The sequence below is a fragment of the Tachysurus fulvidraco genome, chromosome 20 (assembly GCF_022655615.1).
Source record: "Tachysurus fulvidraco isolate hzauxx_2018 chromosome 20, HZAU_PFXX_2.0, whole genome shotgun sequence".
Lineage (NCBI taxonomy): Eukaryota > Metazoa > Chordata > Actinopteri > Siluriformes > Bagridae > Tachysurus > Tachysurus fulvidraco.
The window spans coordinates 12,805,866-12,823,828 of record NC_062537.1 but is presented as its reverse complement, the minus strand read 5'-3'; the positions used below and the strand labels follow the sequence as shown (position 1 = coordinate 12,823,828).

General features: G+C 39.5%; 1 protein-coding gene across 3 annotated transcripts in view; it reads left to right on the top strand.

The window, feature by feature from the left end:
- The window catches only part of slc12a2 (solute carrier family 12 member 2), a 56,698-nt gene that overhangs the window by 28,414 nt on the left and 10,321 nt on the right, over positions 1 to 17,963 (top strand). For all 3 annotated transcript variants that reach the window (XM_027173626.2, XM_027173625.2, XM_027173624.2), the window contains exons 3-18: positions 618 to 693; positions 1,072 to 1,167; positions 4,501 to 4,640; positions 4,790 to 4,900; positions 4,982 to 5,090; positions 5,184 to 5,308; positions 5,403 to 5,487; positions 5,665 to 5,822; positions 5,924 to 6,031; positions 7,301 to 7,424; positions 7,511 to 7,612; positions 10,159 to 10,314; positions 12,176 to 12,275; positions 16,500 to 16,611; positions 17,225 to 17,362; positions 17,694 to 17,800. In XM_027173626.2, the coding sequence (XP_027029427.2) occupies positions 618 to 693; positions 1,072 to 1,167; positions 4,501 to 4,640; positions 4,790 to 4,900; positions 4,982 to 5,090; positions 5,184 to 5,308; positions 5,403 to 5,487; positions 5,665 to 5,822; positions 5,924 to 6,031; positions 7,301 to 7,424; positions 7,511 to 7,612; positions 10,159 to 10,314; positions 12,176 to 12,275; positions 16,500 to 16,611; positions 17,225 to 17,362; positions 17,694 to 17,800 (1,847 nt within the window). The remainder of the gene's footprint in view (positions 1 to 617; positions 694 to 1,071; positions 1,168 to 4,500; positions 4,641 to 4,789; positions 4,901 to 4,981; positions 5,091 to 5,183; positions 5,309 to 5,402; positions 5,488 to 5,664; positions 5,823 to 5,923; positions 6,032 to 7,300; positions 7,425 to 7,510; positions 7,613 to 10,158; positions 10,315 to 12,175; positions 12,276 to 16,499; positions 16,612 to 17,224; positions 17,363 to 17,693; positions 17,801 to 17,963) is intronic.

Here is a 17,963-nt window from a genome sequence, read left to right as displayed (position 1 = left end):
TGTGTATGTGTGTGTGTGAGGAGGTGTGTGTATGTGTGTAAGTGTGAGGGGGTGTGTATGTGTGTGTGTGTGAGGGGGTGTGTGTATGTGTGTGTGTGAGGGGGTGTGTGTATGTGTGTGTGTGAGGAGGTGTGTGTATGTGTGTAAGTGTGAGGGGGTGTGTATGTGTGTGTGTGAGGAGGTGTGTGTATGTGTGTGTGTGAGGGGGTGTGTATGTGTGAGTGTGAGGGGGTGTGAGTGTGTGTGTAAGGGAGCACAAGCAAGTATGCTTTTAGCTAAAGCTTGACTTAAGTGTAAGCTTAATGTCTGGTTTTTGTTCCTCTTTTTATTTTGACATGTGAGCCATGCTTCCTCTAGTTAATAACATCATCCCAATTTCCACCTTCTCACTCACACACAAAAACCAGATACAAGATCGAGGAGATGGGAATAAAATGTTGAGATGTTTTAAAGCATTTGTTGCATCAGACAGTGTTGGTGTCATATCTACGTCAGACATGATTCCATTCCAAGCACAACATCACTGTGGAGAGTTGATTACACATGTTGAGGTTTGGTAAAAAGGCTTTGCTTGGTTGTCTGCATTAAAACCTAACCGTCATCCTTCCTCTGCGCAGGTTCGCTGCATGTTGAACATTTGGGGTGTGATGCTCTTCATCCGCATGACATGGATCGTGGGCCAGGCTGGAATTGGTAGGTTTCGCTGTCTCTGTGCAGCTCCTGTGAATTAGCGTCTTAATTCACACAACCTCCACGGCCTTCCATCACCCTGTTACCGTTTAGCATTCCCATGCTAAATGTTTCTGCAAAGTGGCACCTGCAGCTAAATGTCAAACACAAAACCATTTTCCAGAATCCATTCCAAGTACTGACACAAAGTGTGAATCATTGGAAGCTGCACAAGTGTGAGGAGTGTTTAATATGTGTGCTGCAGATATCTGTGTTCAGCTAGGTGTCAACTGATTAGACACAACAGATCTTTTAAAATTCCTCCACCTTTTTGTTAAAGGACTTTTTCCTTCCATGCTTTAAGATACTAGTATGTGACTGTTATTTTCTCCCCCTACACAGTGTGCTCTTGCGTCATCATTTTCATGGCAACCGTTGTGACCTCCATCACAGGCTGCTCCACCTCGGCCATAGCGACCAACGGTTTTGTGCGAGGAGGTATCCAAGTGCAACACCACACCACATTTGTCATGACTTCAAGCAGAAGGTTTTTCACTTAATGTTTGACTTTCATTTTAAGATCTTGCACTACACAAGGCATATACAGTACACCAATCAGCCGTAACACTAAAACCACCTGCCTAATATTGTTTAGGTCACTGAATCCAGTTGTGTTGTGTCACTAAAATAGCTCTGACCTATCAAGGCATGGACCTCTAAATGTCTTATTTGTCCAGCACATCTCACAGATGCACAGTCAGATATCTGGAGGCCAAGTCAGCATTCTGAACTCTTTCATGTTCCTCAAATCAAAACTGAAATATTTTTTGCAGTGTGGCAGAAAGAATTATTCTGATGAAAAAGGCCATTGTAACAGCAATTTTTAGGAATGGATAAGTGATTCGCGGCACTCGGACATCCACATGATTCACAAGAAAACGCTATTCATCAGAACATTGCTCCATTTGCTACTTAGTTCAGTTCTGATGTTCACATGCCCATTGTAGGTGCTCTTGGGGGCGGACAGCACGGGCAATATTCCTATGCAGAATCATAGACAGCAAGCTGTGATGTCTTCTGACACCTTTCCATCACAGCCAGCATTAACTTTCTCAGTATGTTGTGCTACAATAGCTCTTTTAATCAGACCAGACTGGTTAACCTTCACTCCTCACACACATCAGTGAACCTGTCGCCCTGTCGTTACTAACCGGCGGTACTAACTACTGTATATTGGGAATACTAGCCATCACTGGCTACCTCTAACCATCACTGTTTAGATTCTTACACTTTTCCTGATTTCATCATTTTTCCTGATTTCAACACTAAGATCTTCTTGTTCCCTTTGTGCCTAATAAATCCCGCCCCTTCCCACTCTTTAACAGTTGTCACTGTAACGATATAATCTGCATTATTCCATTTACATGTCCATGGTTTTAATGTTATGGCTGATTGGTGTAGCGCAGGTAAAGACCATCTAATGTACCTTCAGCAAGCTACTGAGTAATGGCTCAGTGATCAGCTCCTTTATCATCTTTATACTATAATGGGTCATACACATCCAAGCAGATTCTTTGTATTTTATTGTGCATGCAATTTTAGTTTACTGTGAAGAGGTGTGTGTGTGTGAGCTGATTTGGAGCAGGATTCAGAAAAATGGCAACAAAGCCCTGGTTGTCACTCTGTACTTTTCCTGCAGAATTTCATGTAAAATGTGTATGGATGCTATGGTGGGGGAAAAAGGTATGGATGTTCAACCATTCAGTTATGAAAACTAGATTCTTGGTTACTGGACTGTAAGATGCTGTTCCACTCAAGTGGATACTTATTATAATTTATTTTTATTTTGTTATTAAGTTACTATAGTAATGTTCCTATAAATGGAAGGTTAAACTGCATCAGTTGCCATTGTAGCGCAAATATTTTATAACATTAGAATGTCTGCCAAAGTGACTGCGCCATCTTTATAATCCAGTAAATTTAATTATCGTACCTGAAATCCAGTAAATGCATCCTACCCGCTTGTCATCACGTCCTCCAGAAGGTCAGGATATTGCATAAGGCCCAACTGGGTTCCTACGTACTGTACATGTAGAAAATTAATAAGACACTGGCTTTGTAGCTGATGTGTCCTTCATACATCATATACAAATGACTCCAAATGACGGCTGTGCTGATGGACAAAAACGGGTTATAGTGTACATTTACTTTGTGGCATGTGATAAGGAGATTTTCATAAGGCGATGTATCAATCCAGGAAGTGTTTAGGCTTGGAAAGCAGGAGAAAATGTACTGGGCAGGCAGGACACTGTGAAATATGAGTGGGGAACGGGTCTCTGCTGAGGCCGGCCAACGCTGCACTAATGGAGAGCTCATAAGAAGGGCATAGTGACCTCTGATATACATGACCACAGAGTTACACATAACATGGCTGCCTCTAATGTACTATTTATATAGGATAAAATTTGCGGATATACAGTATGCCTGGTAAGAAGTACTGCCAGATGATTTAGATTTACACAGGATGAGTGATATTTATATGATGTGTCTAAATTACAGAGATTGTCATCTTCCCAATGTGTGTATGGTCATTATATCAGTTAATCTAGTCAAATTAAATCTAGTTTTAATGGTGCAGCATTTTAAATTCAAAACTTGCATTAGTTTGGCAGGGGGAGTAACGAGTACCGTATAGTTCCCGAGTGCCATAAACGAAAAAATAAATAGTTACAGTAAAATCTTAACCCCAATGTCAATATGGACAGTGTGTATGTATATAAACTGACTTAAAATTAGTCCAAGCCGAACAGGGCTTGAGGTGAAATTAGAGAAGAGCAGCAGTGTTTGTTCTCTTTAGCATCGTGGATGGCATATTTGTGTTCTGCACAATGACCGGCGTATCATCTGTTACAGCCAGAACTTCAATTCACTCCCAAGTTTTAGCAGAGAATTGAACTGCTGTTGGTATGAGGCATACATCCATTGTCTCGCTCCATTCTGTTCCAGTTTCATCTACAGTATCTACATACCCAGTGTATCTATAATTACTTACCCCATGACCCTGACCTCCTGCCCCAGCCTGTGACTTGCTCACTATGACTCGCCTGGAGGAAAAGGAAGCACATGGAGTTTTAGTTTGTGGGAAAATTCAATGGGTGTTACTAAACCTCTTTTGTTGCAGAGGTCTGAAACAGATAGTAGTCACTCCCTGGCATTTTTTTTTTTTTGTTTGTTTTTGTTGAACCTTTGCTTTCTGCATGGAAGTGTAATCATACCGTAGCAGGGATATTTATATTTTCTAAGATTACTCTGCAATCTGTTCACCCATCAGGTCAGGATTTGTGTGCACAGGACCAGTTTCTGTTTCAAGATGGGACAGAAACTTGTGCAGGAAATGTTTTGTCTAGAACATATCCCTGTGCGAGATGTAAAAATCCCCAGTAAAGTTGAAGGGCAATAACAGTGTTCAAGCTTAATCAAATTTAAGTTACTCTAATCATAGTTTATACTGACGGAGAGCTGATTGTGCTTACAGAGGAAAGGTCTTCTCAAACCACACCATGAAATAACAGTCTGATCATAAGGCATGTGATAATGCATCCAATCACTGCTGTAGTTATTAATTCAGCAGAACTGAATATTTATTTATTTATTTTGTCTTTGTGTTCTAGATCTTTCTTTCTGTATTCTTACAGGATTTGTTTTAATCTTTGATTATAGATAAATTCATTTAAATAGTTTCTTGCAAAACTTTCCAAACAGAACTCGAACTCAGTGTGGAGTGAACATTTTTATTTTTTTTTTTAAACTATTTTTTTTCTTTGTTTGCAGGAGGGGCATATTATTTAATATCTCGAAGTTTAGGCCCTGAGTTTGGTGGCTCTATTGGCCTTATCTTTGCCTTTGCCAACGCTGTGGCAGTGGCCATGTACGTCGTGGGCTTTTCCGAGACAGTCGTTGAGCTACTTCATGTGAGTTGTTGATATTTATTTTATTTTATTTTTCACTCTGTACCATTTCAACTGTTACGGTTCTGTTTAGCTATATAAATATATAGTAGTAAAAGATGGATAATTGATTGAATTATCTGTTGTTATTTTTTTTTCTTATTTTCTCATAGGAGTCTAATCTCATCATGCTCGATAAGACTAATGACATCCGAATTGTAGGAATCATAACGGTCATCATCCTCCTCGGGATCTCTGTGGCAGGCATGGAGTGGGAGGCTAAGGTGAGACCTTTAGCATGATTTGTAATCATATGGCCACATACGAGAGAACAAATTCTTAACGTAACGCTTTTTTGCTCGCAGGCTCAGATCTTTCTGCTGGTTATCTTAATCATTGCCATCTTCAACTACTTCATTGGCACTTTTATCCCCATTGATTCCAAAAAAACAGAAGGATTCTTCAGCTACGATTGTATGACTATTTTTTATACTAATGCAGCTCTAGATAATTCTCACACAGCTTTTCTCCTCACACATGTTCATGTTGCTTTACTGCCCTCCTCAGCTGGTATCCTGCTGGAAAATTTACTGCCAGACTTTCGAGGTGAAACCTTCTTCTCAGTCTTCGCAATCTTCTTCCCTGCAGCTACTGGCATTCTGGCTGGTGCCAACATCTCTGGGGATCTTGCAGTGAGTCTGAAAATTGACTATAGGCAAAATTTTGAAAGTTGCTGCCAAAAACATAAAAGTATTTGCATTTTGTTTGTTTTTTTTTTTGCTTTAGGATCCACAAATGGCAATCCCAAGGGGAACCCTTTTAGCTATTGTTATCACCGGCATCGTCTATGTGGGTGTTGCTGTAAGTGCAGGTAAATGGCATTGAGGCGAGTTTGTGTCGTAGTGTTTCCGTACGTTTAAATAAATGTCTATGAATTTTTAATTTAAAAAAAATTTTTTTTTTTAATCTCATCTGGAAAGCTGCTTTGTGACAATGTCCACTGTTAAATGTGCTACACAAATGAAATAGTTTTTATGTTTATTAAAAGGTGCGTGCATTGTGAGGGACGCCACCGGTTTCAAGGTCAACGGAACAGCTCCAAACTGCAGTAGTGCTGAATGTGTGTATGGTTTTGACTTCTCCTCCTGCAAGGTTTCTAACACAACTAAGTCCGATTGTAAGTATGGACTCCACAATGACTTTCAGGTAAGATTATGCCAAGTGTATTGGTCCAAAGAATACAAAAGCTGCTTAAACAGGCTAAAACTAAATACCCCTATCTTTTTGTTTTTTTCCCCTCTCAAAAGATCATGAGTGTGGTGTCGGGTTTCGGCCCCCTCATCACAGCCGGCATTTTCTCTGCGACCCTCTCCTCTGCCCTGGCCTCTCTGGTCAGTGCCCCCAAAGTGTTCCAGGTGGGTGTCTGACTTCCTGCTGCTACCTTCACATATTGTGCAAGCCCTCATTCTTTATTTATATAAATACAGTGCTGGGGAAGAATTTGGTTTCCAGCTTTTGATGTGTAAAAGTAATCGTCTTGCTTGAGTACATTAGGTGAATAGTCCGATATCTGCTTAATAAGATTTACCTTATAGTTGACATAAAGTTGGCATCATTTTAGTGACAAAACTCAGCCAGTCACATCAGCAGCAAGACAGGGACGGAGGTGACCTTTTTGGAAATGCTGTGTTGCATCACAACCTGACAGACTTGCCATCAGCACAGGAAGCATCTGCTCCGTATCACAGTTTAACATGACATTGTAAAATTCCTGCTCCTGTAACCTGAAGCAGACTCAGTGTTACAGTCATGAGTTAATAATATAAAGAGACTCCATTTTGCAAATGTTGAAGACAAAACGTACATTTTGGGAATGGAGAATGTGATGGACTGCAAAAACCCATCATCTGTCTCTATGGCTCAGATTGTCAACTTTTTCAACAGTCCATGTTTTTAAAAATGGACTTGGAATCGAATTACAATAAAATTAGTAAGTTACTGTATGGCTAGGAAAGAAGGAAAACCTATAGCAAATATGAATAATATGGAATATGATGGATATAATATAACCGATATAAATATTATGTGAATAATACAGTAGGACTGTTATGATTTGCAGTGCAGAGGTGTCCATTTGTAGCACTGTACATTTCTCTACATATACATAATGTATGTTTACTAGACAAAAAATGTTTTTATTTAAGCAGTTTTTTTTTAAAGCTGAATGTGTTTTTCTCCCAGAGTGAATGAGGTTGTGAGGTCGTTGGCTGTGTGCTGTAGTAAAGCCGGCTCAAATCAGATCCCAGAAAAATGTTATCGTAGCAGCTTTAAATGCAAAATGATTTCAGCTTAATTCTGATTGAGATGCATTGAGAATTAAGGAAATTCCTCTAGAAAAAACCTCTAGAACTTGATATATTAGAAAATGTCAATGTTTGATGGTTTCCTGAGACTGCCAAACTTGTGATTGATCCAAGTCACAGTGTTCAGTTGTCTTTCAGAAAGACTCCAGGCTTTGCATTACTTTTGCATTAAATAAATGAATAAATTATCTGAACATCTTAAGTAAGGATAAATAGCTGTATTTCAAGACACTATGTAATAAAAGTTTGCTCAAAAACCTTACTTGCATATTTTCTCTCTCTCTCTGTCTCAAATTGTAAAATTGACGTTCTTTTCTTCAGGCTTTATGCAAGGACAACATTTATCCTGGCATTGCTGGATTTGGGAAAGGTTATGGCAAGAACAACGAACCCCTGCGTGGCTACTTCCTCACGTTCGGCATCGCGCTGGCCTTCATCCTTATCGGTAAGCAGCTAGTTTTCTACACTAGATTGACAATTTGAGCCTTATATTATGAAATATCTTTTAAAAGTGTGTTCTGTTTACTCCAGCTGAGCTGAACGTCATCGCACCAATCATTTCTAACTTCTTCCTGGCCTCCTATGCCCTGATCAATTTCTCAGTGTTCCACGCCTCGTTGGCCAACTCTCCCGGTAAGACTTGTTTGTGATTACTGATATACTGTGATACAGCGATTTATTTATTTTTCCTTTTTGGATTGGAGAGACACTTACATGTGGCTCTGTCTTAAAAAAAGACAAACTTATTAAGACACATGAAAGTTTTAAGTCGCTAATATTTCACACGTGAGGGTTTTATAAGCATGTAAGGGGTTAAACATGACTTGGACTGATTATATTCTAAAGACACCATGTCCTAAAAGCTTTAATTGCAAATTTGGTAATGCTAGCAATTTTTTTTTTTTTTTGTGTGTGTGAAGAAATGTGAGGTGCATCTTGATTTTTATCCATTTAGAGTTACGTATAATGTTGCATAACATTAGTTAAGATAGTGGGGATAATTAGAAGCAGCCGTTCCCTGTTCAGCCTTTCCCTGATTTCTTCCTCTCAAATTTAATAAGGAAAAAAGCAGCTTATCGTGTTACCAAGAAACATTCTCATGTCAGAAAGCTTAAAGGAAACAGCTTTACCACTGACCGTCATGGCACTGAAACTCTCTTAGTATTATAGCAACTATTGTAGGTCAGAATGAATGAAACTAATGAATTAAACAAACAATATAGAGTGTCGTTAGACCCCAACACCAAGCAGGTAGGGAAATGAAGTCAGTATGATGTGGTCAGTGTTGTATCAGATGACTGGTGACTAAATTTGCCATGACGTGAGGTTGCAGGTTTGGTTGCAGGATCCATAATCAATGGAAGTCATTAATTTTTTTGGTGTCTCCCCCTAAGTTCGAGCTCTCAAAGCTTCTCAGGTGTCTATTACTTTGAAAAAGTTATTACTTTTGTGATACCAACTGAAAAATTTGAACATGTTAACAGGAGTTCACAAAACCTGCAAGATGTAGATGGTTAAAGATTCATTCACACACGAGGATATGAACCGATTTTGAAATTCCTGTCCAGTAACTTTCCATATATCGAGCCTCTAGCCATTTTCTCCTATATAAGTAAACATTTCAGATATTGTAAATAGCAAAAGAAAGTGCACCTTATAAAATGACAGTGAGTGTAATGTATTATTCATTTATGTATTACAACATTATTAAGTCTATTATGTATTAACTAATATTTATGCTTTCATCATAAAACAGGTTTTTTTCTCCAGTGAATACTATAATACTGGTTTTTAATATCTAGTTTGAAAACTCAAAAAAAAAAAAGAAGTGTCAGAAATGTTGTATTTGTCTTTCAAGCATATTTTAAGTACACATTTATTCCTTGTGTAAAGAGGTTTGTTCTTCCTCCAATACCAAAGCTCTAGAAGACCACCAGGTATATCTATTCATTTTAACTCTGACGTTTATATGTTCACCATTTCATGCACGTAAAGGGTACAGAGCTTTTTGTTTTGTTTTGTTTTTTTGATGCAGTATTTATCGGAGAACTTTACCTCTGTCTCTCACTCAACTTCAAATTGATGTTTTTTGGAGCAGCAACATGTACCCTTTATGTCATGTATCCGTTCTAGTATTTTTGTATAACAGCTCAGCTGTGTAATTGCTTGACCTTACTAAAATCCCATTAGCCTAGCACTAGCTCCTTGTCAAAGAATCCCATTTATTTATTGTAACCTTTTCTCTCATATGTATCCTAACTGATGCTAACTCCATTTTAATCCAAATCTGTATTCATGCTTATGCAAATTCGTGGCACTGATGCATTTAAACCGTCTCCGTCTGACGACACGTTGGTTACATCCACAAATGAATCAACCTTCTAGAAAGATGAGTTTCTAGCAGGTTTTAGGACAGGAGGACGTTAAGCAAGGCTTAGATTTCTTCTTTAGTTTTATAGCAGGAACAATGACTCCGTGTCCTGAATAATAAAGAAAAAATCCCATATGAGTGTGTTTAAGTAATCAGCAGTCAGTTCAGTGAGAGGGAGAAAGATAAGAGTTTGAAAAGTGAACAGTTTGGTCTTCCTGAAGAGCGTCTGAACCATTAAATGGTAGTTATTTATGCCCTTTTTTAAATTTTTAAAAAAAAATTGTTATTTTTATGGTGAACTCTATAGAAAGGATTAGCAGGCTATATAATTGTAATGGTTATACAGTTAATTACTCATGTATACAATAGTAGAGTTAGATATTAAATAGACAACAGTATAACAAATTTACAGTGTGTAGATATACAGTAATTTGTGTACGTGTACAACGATGCAATTTATTATACAGATATACAGAACTGTTTATGTAGTTATGCAGTTATATTTGTACAATTAGTTATATGAATGTTTGTAAATGTATATCTATATAACTATATAGAGTTATGTACAGTTATAGTTATGCAGTTATACATTTCTACGCACTTAGTTTAATATTTTTTCAATAAGTACCGTTGTAAAGATGATAGTGTTAGGTGTGCTTTTATACATTTTTATAAGTTAGATTTATGTAGTGCACAAGCTTCATATATCCCCTGGTGCACAACACTGTAGAGCAAATGATACTTGATTCTGAGGAGGCCAGATGCATCTGTGAGTCTCTAAATGTTGACTGGTGCATGTGTTGGGCAGGATGGAGGCCCAGCTTTAAGTACTACAACATGTGGGTGTCTCTGGCTGGAGCTGTGCTGTGCTGTGTAGTTATGTTCGTCATCAACTGGTGGGCTGCGCTCCTGACCAACGTCATCGTCTTATCCCTCTACATCTACGTCAACTACAAGAAGCCAGGTCAGTCTAACTGGATATTTATCTCCACATGTTTAAACATCAACAGGATAATGAAGCCATGTCCCTGTGGGTTAATTAGTCATATTTTCTGCAGCGTTTTATTTTGAATTTCACATTGATTAATCCAAATTCCGTCCTGTCGCTGTTAAACTGGGTCAGATGTTGTTGATATGCATACGTGAGATTTTGCAGAAACGAGATCTAATCATTTCCGACCTTTAGAACTGATTTAAATGGTTAGTTTTTGTGGGTTTTTTTTTCTTCTCCCCCTCCCTCCTCTTCCTCCTGGCTTTTTTCTTTCCTCCCGGCTGATATGGGTGTCATTGTGATCTGCGGCATCTGAGTGCAGCACCACAGCACTTTCACACACTGCAGTGGAGATGATGTGCTATTTTTGGTTGTAGACGCAGCCAGGGAAAAAAACAGAATCAGCTCGTATAGTATAGACTTGTTCTAAGCATAGCATTTTGTGTAATCCTATACAGGACGTAGAAATGAATGAAACCAAGAGAAAAAAAAAACGAATGAAGAAGAACATCTATGAATTGAATTCATGTGAATGAATAAATACACCCTCGCTCTCCACTTTATTAGGAACACCTGCAGATTATCTAATCAGCCATTCAGAGGAAGCAGCAGCACAATGCAGAAAACATGCAGATAAGAGTCAAACACCCACTAGACTTTACACAGAAAGGTGTGAAAAACAAACAAACAAAAAAAAACTTTTGAGATTGTTCCAAAAAGATTGAGGGACAACTCTAAGTCAAGGAAACACCTTGATGATAAAGACAGGGCGAAATTCCCAGAATTATTCTTTACCACATAATAAAGTGTATTCTTATAATGTGGACAGTGTATTAATTACTGAAAATAAAGAGCAGCTATACAAATGAAAGAGAGAAAAGGATGAATGAACATGAAGTTATATGAATCGATATTTTTTTAATATCATATCACTTTAGATAAAAAAAAAATCAGCTGAGCATATGAGACCAATCATAGTGTGTGTGTGTGTGTGTGTGTGTGTGTGTGTGTGTGTGTATGTGATAATTTATAATTTGATTAGTCATCTGTAAAGCCCATCTCATTATCACCAGTTCATGTTCATTCAAACTGACAGGCATCATGTCAAAATATTGTCAAAATATAATATATATAATAAAATAAATGTCAAAATAATAATCATTTAAAAATAATTCAAATTGGGTAATATGAGAGAATTATAGAATAAGAAGGTGGTTGTTTATTATAAAAATCAGAGGGAGACATGGCAGAATGATGAAGAATAATAAAACAGTATAATTAACAGGAGTGTATAATGGACAGTAAAAAGCTTGTGAGTCATGCCTAATAGTCACGGACAGAAAATACACTTAAGCCAAAGTGTTCAGTACAACCCACAAGCCTGAAAAACATTGTCTTGGAACTGAGATAAATCGTCTAACTTTTAAAAGGAAAAAGTAGTACAGAGAACAGACTGGCCTGTTTTTTGAAACACTTCATAAGTGTGAGAGATGTCCACACTTGCAGAGGTGCTGGACGAGAACAGGAGGAAGGGCAGGAGTTTGGCATGGAGACTGTACCAACAGCTGGGGCAGTCTGAGGGTCATCAGCCCTCTGGGTCACCAGCATGCTGAGGCCACAGATGCTGAGAAGTCCCATGTGGTGCGCGTGTGTGTGTACACGTGTGGATGCAGAGTGTCGGCGTGTGCGTACGTGTGGTCTTAAGCAGTGGAAAGGTCATTTATGTGAAAGTCCACAAGCACACACACGGCTAAATAAATGTCATTGTCAGAGAATGGAAGAACAGGTGTCTCGGTTTCTAACAGGGTCAACATTAAATGTGTTCCATTTGCAGATGTGAACTGGGGCTCTTCCACTCAGGCGCTGACCTACCACCAGGCACTCACACACAGCCTGCAGCTCTGTGGAGTCGCTGACCACGTGAAAACCTTCAGGTACAGACGATGCAGATTTCACAATTTAGAGACTCTTTAGAAAATGTAACTGTAAACCTGAGAATGTGATGCCATTTTCTACTTGACTTAAATCACTGTTGCAGTAGTTTGTCAAGGTCCATTTCCTTTCTTCCTGCCTGATTCGTTTTTAATGAGTGCAGGTTGCTTGCACATGTGCAGAGCTTTTCAGTGGTTGCAGGTGTGCAGACAAGCTGCGGTCTCTTTGTAGTGTGTTGATTCTGGGCTCGCAACATCAACGTTCATAGCCACCCAACTCTGTGTGCTTGTCACTGATAATGGGTTTAACTCTTGTATGACTTCCAGTGCCCAGTTTAATACTGTTCTTTCAAGACATTGTTTGCTTGCTTTTGTGCTTTGTGTTCCGTATTATAGACAGTTTGCTACATTCATACACATAAAAGAACACTGTGAATCTTGGCTAAAGATAATTTTAACTGCATCACACATCAATGAATGGGGCCTCATAGATGTTGTTATACTAGTTGAGATAATTAGGCTTAATCATTCATTCATTTTCTACCGCTTATCCGAACTTCACGGGTCACGGGGAGCCTGTGCCTGTCTCCGGCGTCATCGGGCATCAAGGCAGGATACACCCTGGGCGGAGTGCCAACCCATCGCAGGGCACACACACTCTCATTCACTCGCACACTATGGACACTTTTCAAGAGATGCCAAACAACCTACCATGCATGTCTTTGGACTGGGGGAGGAAACCGGAGTAATAGGAGGAAAACCCCGAGGCACGGGGAGAACATGCAAACTCCACAAACACAAGGTGGAGGTGGGAATCGAACCCCCAACCCTGGAGGTGTGAAGATGTTAACCACTAAGCCACCGTGCCCCCCTCCTAGGCTTAATCAATTTTAATGAATTGTTTGTGCTCAACCAATCATCCAAGGTTTATTTCAAGGAGTGTGAGCTAGTTAGTTATCTCTTATTTCTAGCTTCAGTAAACCACACAGCAAGGTGAACATTCTCTTGCTATATAGATAGATAGATAGATAGATAGATAGATAGATAGATAGATAGATGGATGGATGGATGGATGGATGGATGGATGGATGGATGGATGGATGGATGGATGGATAAATATAAGAAGTCTTCCAGAAGTGTTCGGTTGGTTTGAGATCTAGTGAGTATGAAGGCCCTACCATATGATTTATCATTTGGTCCATCACTTACTTCATCACTTACATCATTTTCATACTGGCCAAAACCAGACAGTGAACCATAGTGTCCTGTGAATGGGGATGGGGTCTTTCTGGACAAGAGACCACTTCTATCAGGATAGAACGGTTTCATCGTAGGTTGAAAGGTAATCAGTCAGGAGATCTTGATATTGATTTGCACGGACACATTCCTCTAATGGAATAAGTGGACACAGCACATGCCTAACACAGTATAGCCGCCTTCAATTTGTCAAACATCTGTTGTTTTTTTTACTGGGCCAAAACTACTGAGAGAGACCCTGTACTCAGGGGTCTCTTAGTGGATTTTAGCCACAAAGTACCAGAGTAGCTGTAAGTTTTCATTCTATCCAATTTAGCCAGAAGCCAGAGTCCTGCTTCCTCCAGTTTAATTAATCAGTAGATTGATCAGACGTCTCACCTGTTGTCCCACCCATGTAGGCATGTTTGTGGCTGCTGTAGATAGATAGTTATGCTAGACCAACAGTTTAGATCAAGTATCACAAGACCTTTTATAATGTGGAGCAATAATCAAACTACTCACTATATGTACTTGGTCTAACCAGATTACATTTTCCCCAGGTTGATATTTCAACACACATCAAACCTATTTTCTGTCAGAGATAAGTCAGGCACACTGATCATGTTCTCTGAGTCCTATAAGCATTTCGTGTTATTTGAAAAGTTGGTGGAAAACCACATTTTGGTGGATTAATTCAGAATGACTGTAATCTCATTACAATTAAGCCAGTGTTTACTTAGCAGGCACTGTAGGAGCTGAAATGGAGGAAATTTTAACCAGCATGTGGCCTGTTAGTGTTCCCATGGCAATAAGTCTGTGGAGGATTAGGGACCGTCTGATAATGCCACGATAATCAAACAAGTTACACTTAGGGTTTGCTTAGCCATAATCCCTCCTTCTTACAGTATGTGCTTTGAAGTACATTAATCTGAATTTCTCACATTCTATTCCTTACTCCGGAGATGATCTACTGAGGTCATAGAAAGGTAAATGTTTAATTGGTTCAAGGCAAGCACTCACTGCTACAACTTAATTTGACAACACACCATTATAATATTATTATTATTATTATTAATATTATTAATATTAATGGTGCTTGCAAAGCATCATTCTTGTTATCTTGCATACTGAGATATTCTTCTTCCGGACAAAATTTCGGCGCGTAACTTGTCTCACAGCTTTTGTCCTAGACCCATGAATGAGGTGTCAAATCGACCGGCTCATTGAGGAGAGGTGTGCTCTGACTTTTATAAGCGATCCAACCAATGATGTTCGCACAGCGGACGAAAAAGCGGCCAAAAAAGTCCCATAGACTTGAATGGGAAATTCCTAAAATTTCACCCTAGCAACCGAGTGCCAAGATTTGCCACGTGCAAGCACCATTCACATTTTCTTCAGGAAATGTACATTCTAGTTATTATTATTATTGTTTCACCTTGGGACTGTGTGGCACCACATAAAATTGCGTGTTTTTTTTTTATAGAATTTGGCCCATTTATGGGGGATTTTCTAATGCATAGTTTGTCCAGTTATGTGGTATGACCCTCAATCTAACACCACATCAGGCAAAAGTTGCTCCCACAAATTTCCAAATCATCACCAAATTTGAGTCACAACAATAAAAGTGGGTCTAAACATTATCCATTGATAATCTGTTTTAGAATTCATTTAAATTTTTCGGTATTGCATTAAATCAAATCTGTAGCAAATGTTCTGACACACAAATCAATAATTTTGTTTCTATACCTGTATTTATGCATTTTGTGAATCATTTGCTCTGCCTTACATGAGAAAAATACTGCTTTTGACATTATGGTGCATTGATGTAGCAGTAGCTTGTGTCAATGTGGAATGTGGCATCTACTGGTGTTCTGTTTCACTGGAGCTTGGTACCTGTTTTGGGTCCCAAGGCATCTGGCTATCCAAGACATTTCCTGTACTGATACTACGTACAAGGAGGTGCAAGCAGGAAATAAGTAAATATCTCAGGAATGCTTTTGTGTATTTGTACCAAACTTCGTGCCAATCTAAGGGCACCATGTCCTACAGAAGGTACTGTTCGGGGATATCGAAAGGAACAGGAAATGAAGCCATATAAAATATGCCTTTTATTGACACAAGCCTTTCTGCCTTAAGCACCAATTCAACAACATCTCATGCCATTAAATGTGTTTGGATATTAATTCCAAACTTGTGTCTTTATCACTCTATGAAGCTGGCCAAGAGGTATATTTTCTGACCACTATCACTCTGCAGTGAAGCCTTATTTACTGTCTATTTCTTAACACCAGACACAATGCTTGGTATGTGGTGTCATGCTGTTAGGATAACCGAGACATTTCATGTCCAGTTACAAGTAAATCAGTGTGGGTGTATGAAGGAAAGCAGACGCTTCTGGGTTACACAAGAGAAAAGTATACACCCTGTCGGTGGGAGACCGTGAGATTCGGAGGGAGCGGAATTGGTTGTGCTTTCTCAGGGGAAGGACGGCTTTACTGTCTTCGATATCAGTTACAGCGACACTAGCTATTCGGTGGTATCTGACAGCTTGTTACATTTGTTTGAAAAGATGTGGTGTTTAGCTTTACCATATAATATCCCTGGTTGGTAAGTCTCATGTAACAGGGGAGAGCTAGATCATGGATGAGAATATGCAAACTAACCACAAAACCTGGAGAAAATATTTTTCATATCATACATGGTCTGTCTTAGGCTTTATCATTAATATCACTGTCATGATATCATGAATCAGCAGCAGGTGCTAATTGGGAACTAGTTTACAAAGAAGTGCTTGGATCTGATAGGCTGGACTTGTGAAAACCAATAACAAAATTATAGCCACATTTGTTCCACTGTTGTATCAGAAGTTGTGTTTACTTTATAAAAGCTTTAACATAAAAGTATTCTAATGAATGCAGTGGAAGATACTATTTCTTTAAGGTTTTTACACAGGCAGGGGCTCATGAATGTGAATTTGTTTTGATTTCACAGGCCGCAGTGTTTGGTGATGACCGGTGCCCCCAACTCTCGGCCTGCTCTACTCCATCTCGTCCATGCGTTCACCAAGAACGTTGGCCTGATGGTGTGTGGCCATGTGCGAATTGTAAGTTCCCGAACTTCCTATACCACAACAAGATATCCTTTGCTGCTATATATAAGTCATATATACACTAACTTTTTAAGACTCCAATTGTTTATTAATTTACACAGATTTTACATAAAACACACAGTAGTTTGTTGTTTGTACCTTGTCAAAGTCCTACATGGATCAATAATGTTTCCATTATGCCAGTCCTGGGAACAGCAGTGATGTAAGAGTTTGAGGTGAAAAGCACTTTACAGCCATTCTCCTGCCAGACCCTGCAGACCACATTAATCAAGAACACACTGTTTTCCCACAACTGGACCCAAAAGACCAGTGCACCCTTCTGCTGGCTCGCACCACTCCATCTTCCATTACTAAACCAAACACTAGACTATCTGTCCAATTTCCTGGCACTTATTAGGGACACACTGGACTCAGGCAGCCATAAATGTACCACTGCATTTATTATTCTGCCCATTTCATGTCTTGGGACCCCTCATAAAATTCTGGGTTCTTGTTAGTGTTTGGTGATTAATGCTGCTGAAAGCCTTTTGGTATGTGGATTAATCAACAGCACAAAATGAGCAGAATGATGTCGCTTTAATGAGCCTTTCTGTTTCCTTGTCATCAGAGCTCTCGGAGGCCCAACTTTAAGGAGCTGAACAATGACATGCTGCGCTACCAGCGCTGGCTTCTCAACAACTGCAAAGCTTTTTACAACCCTGTCATTGCAGATGACCTCCGCCTGGGCACCCAGTACCTTCTGCAGGTAGGTGTGTGTGACTCTGTGCGCGACTGTGTGACTCTGTGCGCGACTGTGTGACTCTGTGCGCGACTGTGTGACTCTGTGCGCGACTGTGTGACTCTGTGCGCGACTGTGTGACTCTGTGCGCGACTGTGTGACTCTGTGTGCGACTGTGTGACTCTGTGCGCGACTGTGTGACTCTGTGCGCGACTGTGTGACTCTGTGCGCGACTGTGTGACTCTGTGCGCGACTGTGTGACTCTGTGTGTGAATGTGTGTGTGTGACTGTGTTGTGGCGCCATGTTGTTCTAGCTCTGGGCTAACATGAAACCCACCCCCACCCCCCAATGTTTTAGGCTGCTGGACTTGGGAGACTGAAACCCAACACACTGGTGCTCGGCTTCAAGAACGATTGGCAGATTGCAGACATGAAAGAAACAGAGACTTACGTCAATATGATCCAGTGAGTCATGGTCCAAAAAAAAAATATTCAAGGTCAAACACTAGTGACAATATAGAATCTGCACATCTGTTGCTATATATGCTGCGTATACATCCTATATACTACATATGTTACTCAAAGGTTCATAATAAAATTGTCATACTTGAATAAAGAAAATAGTCGG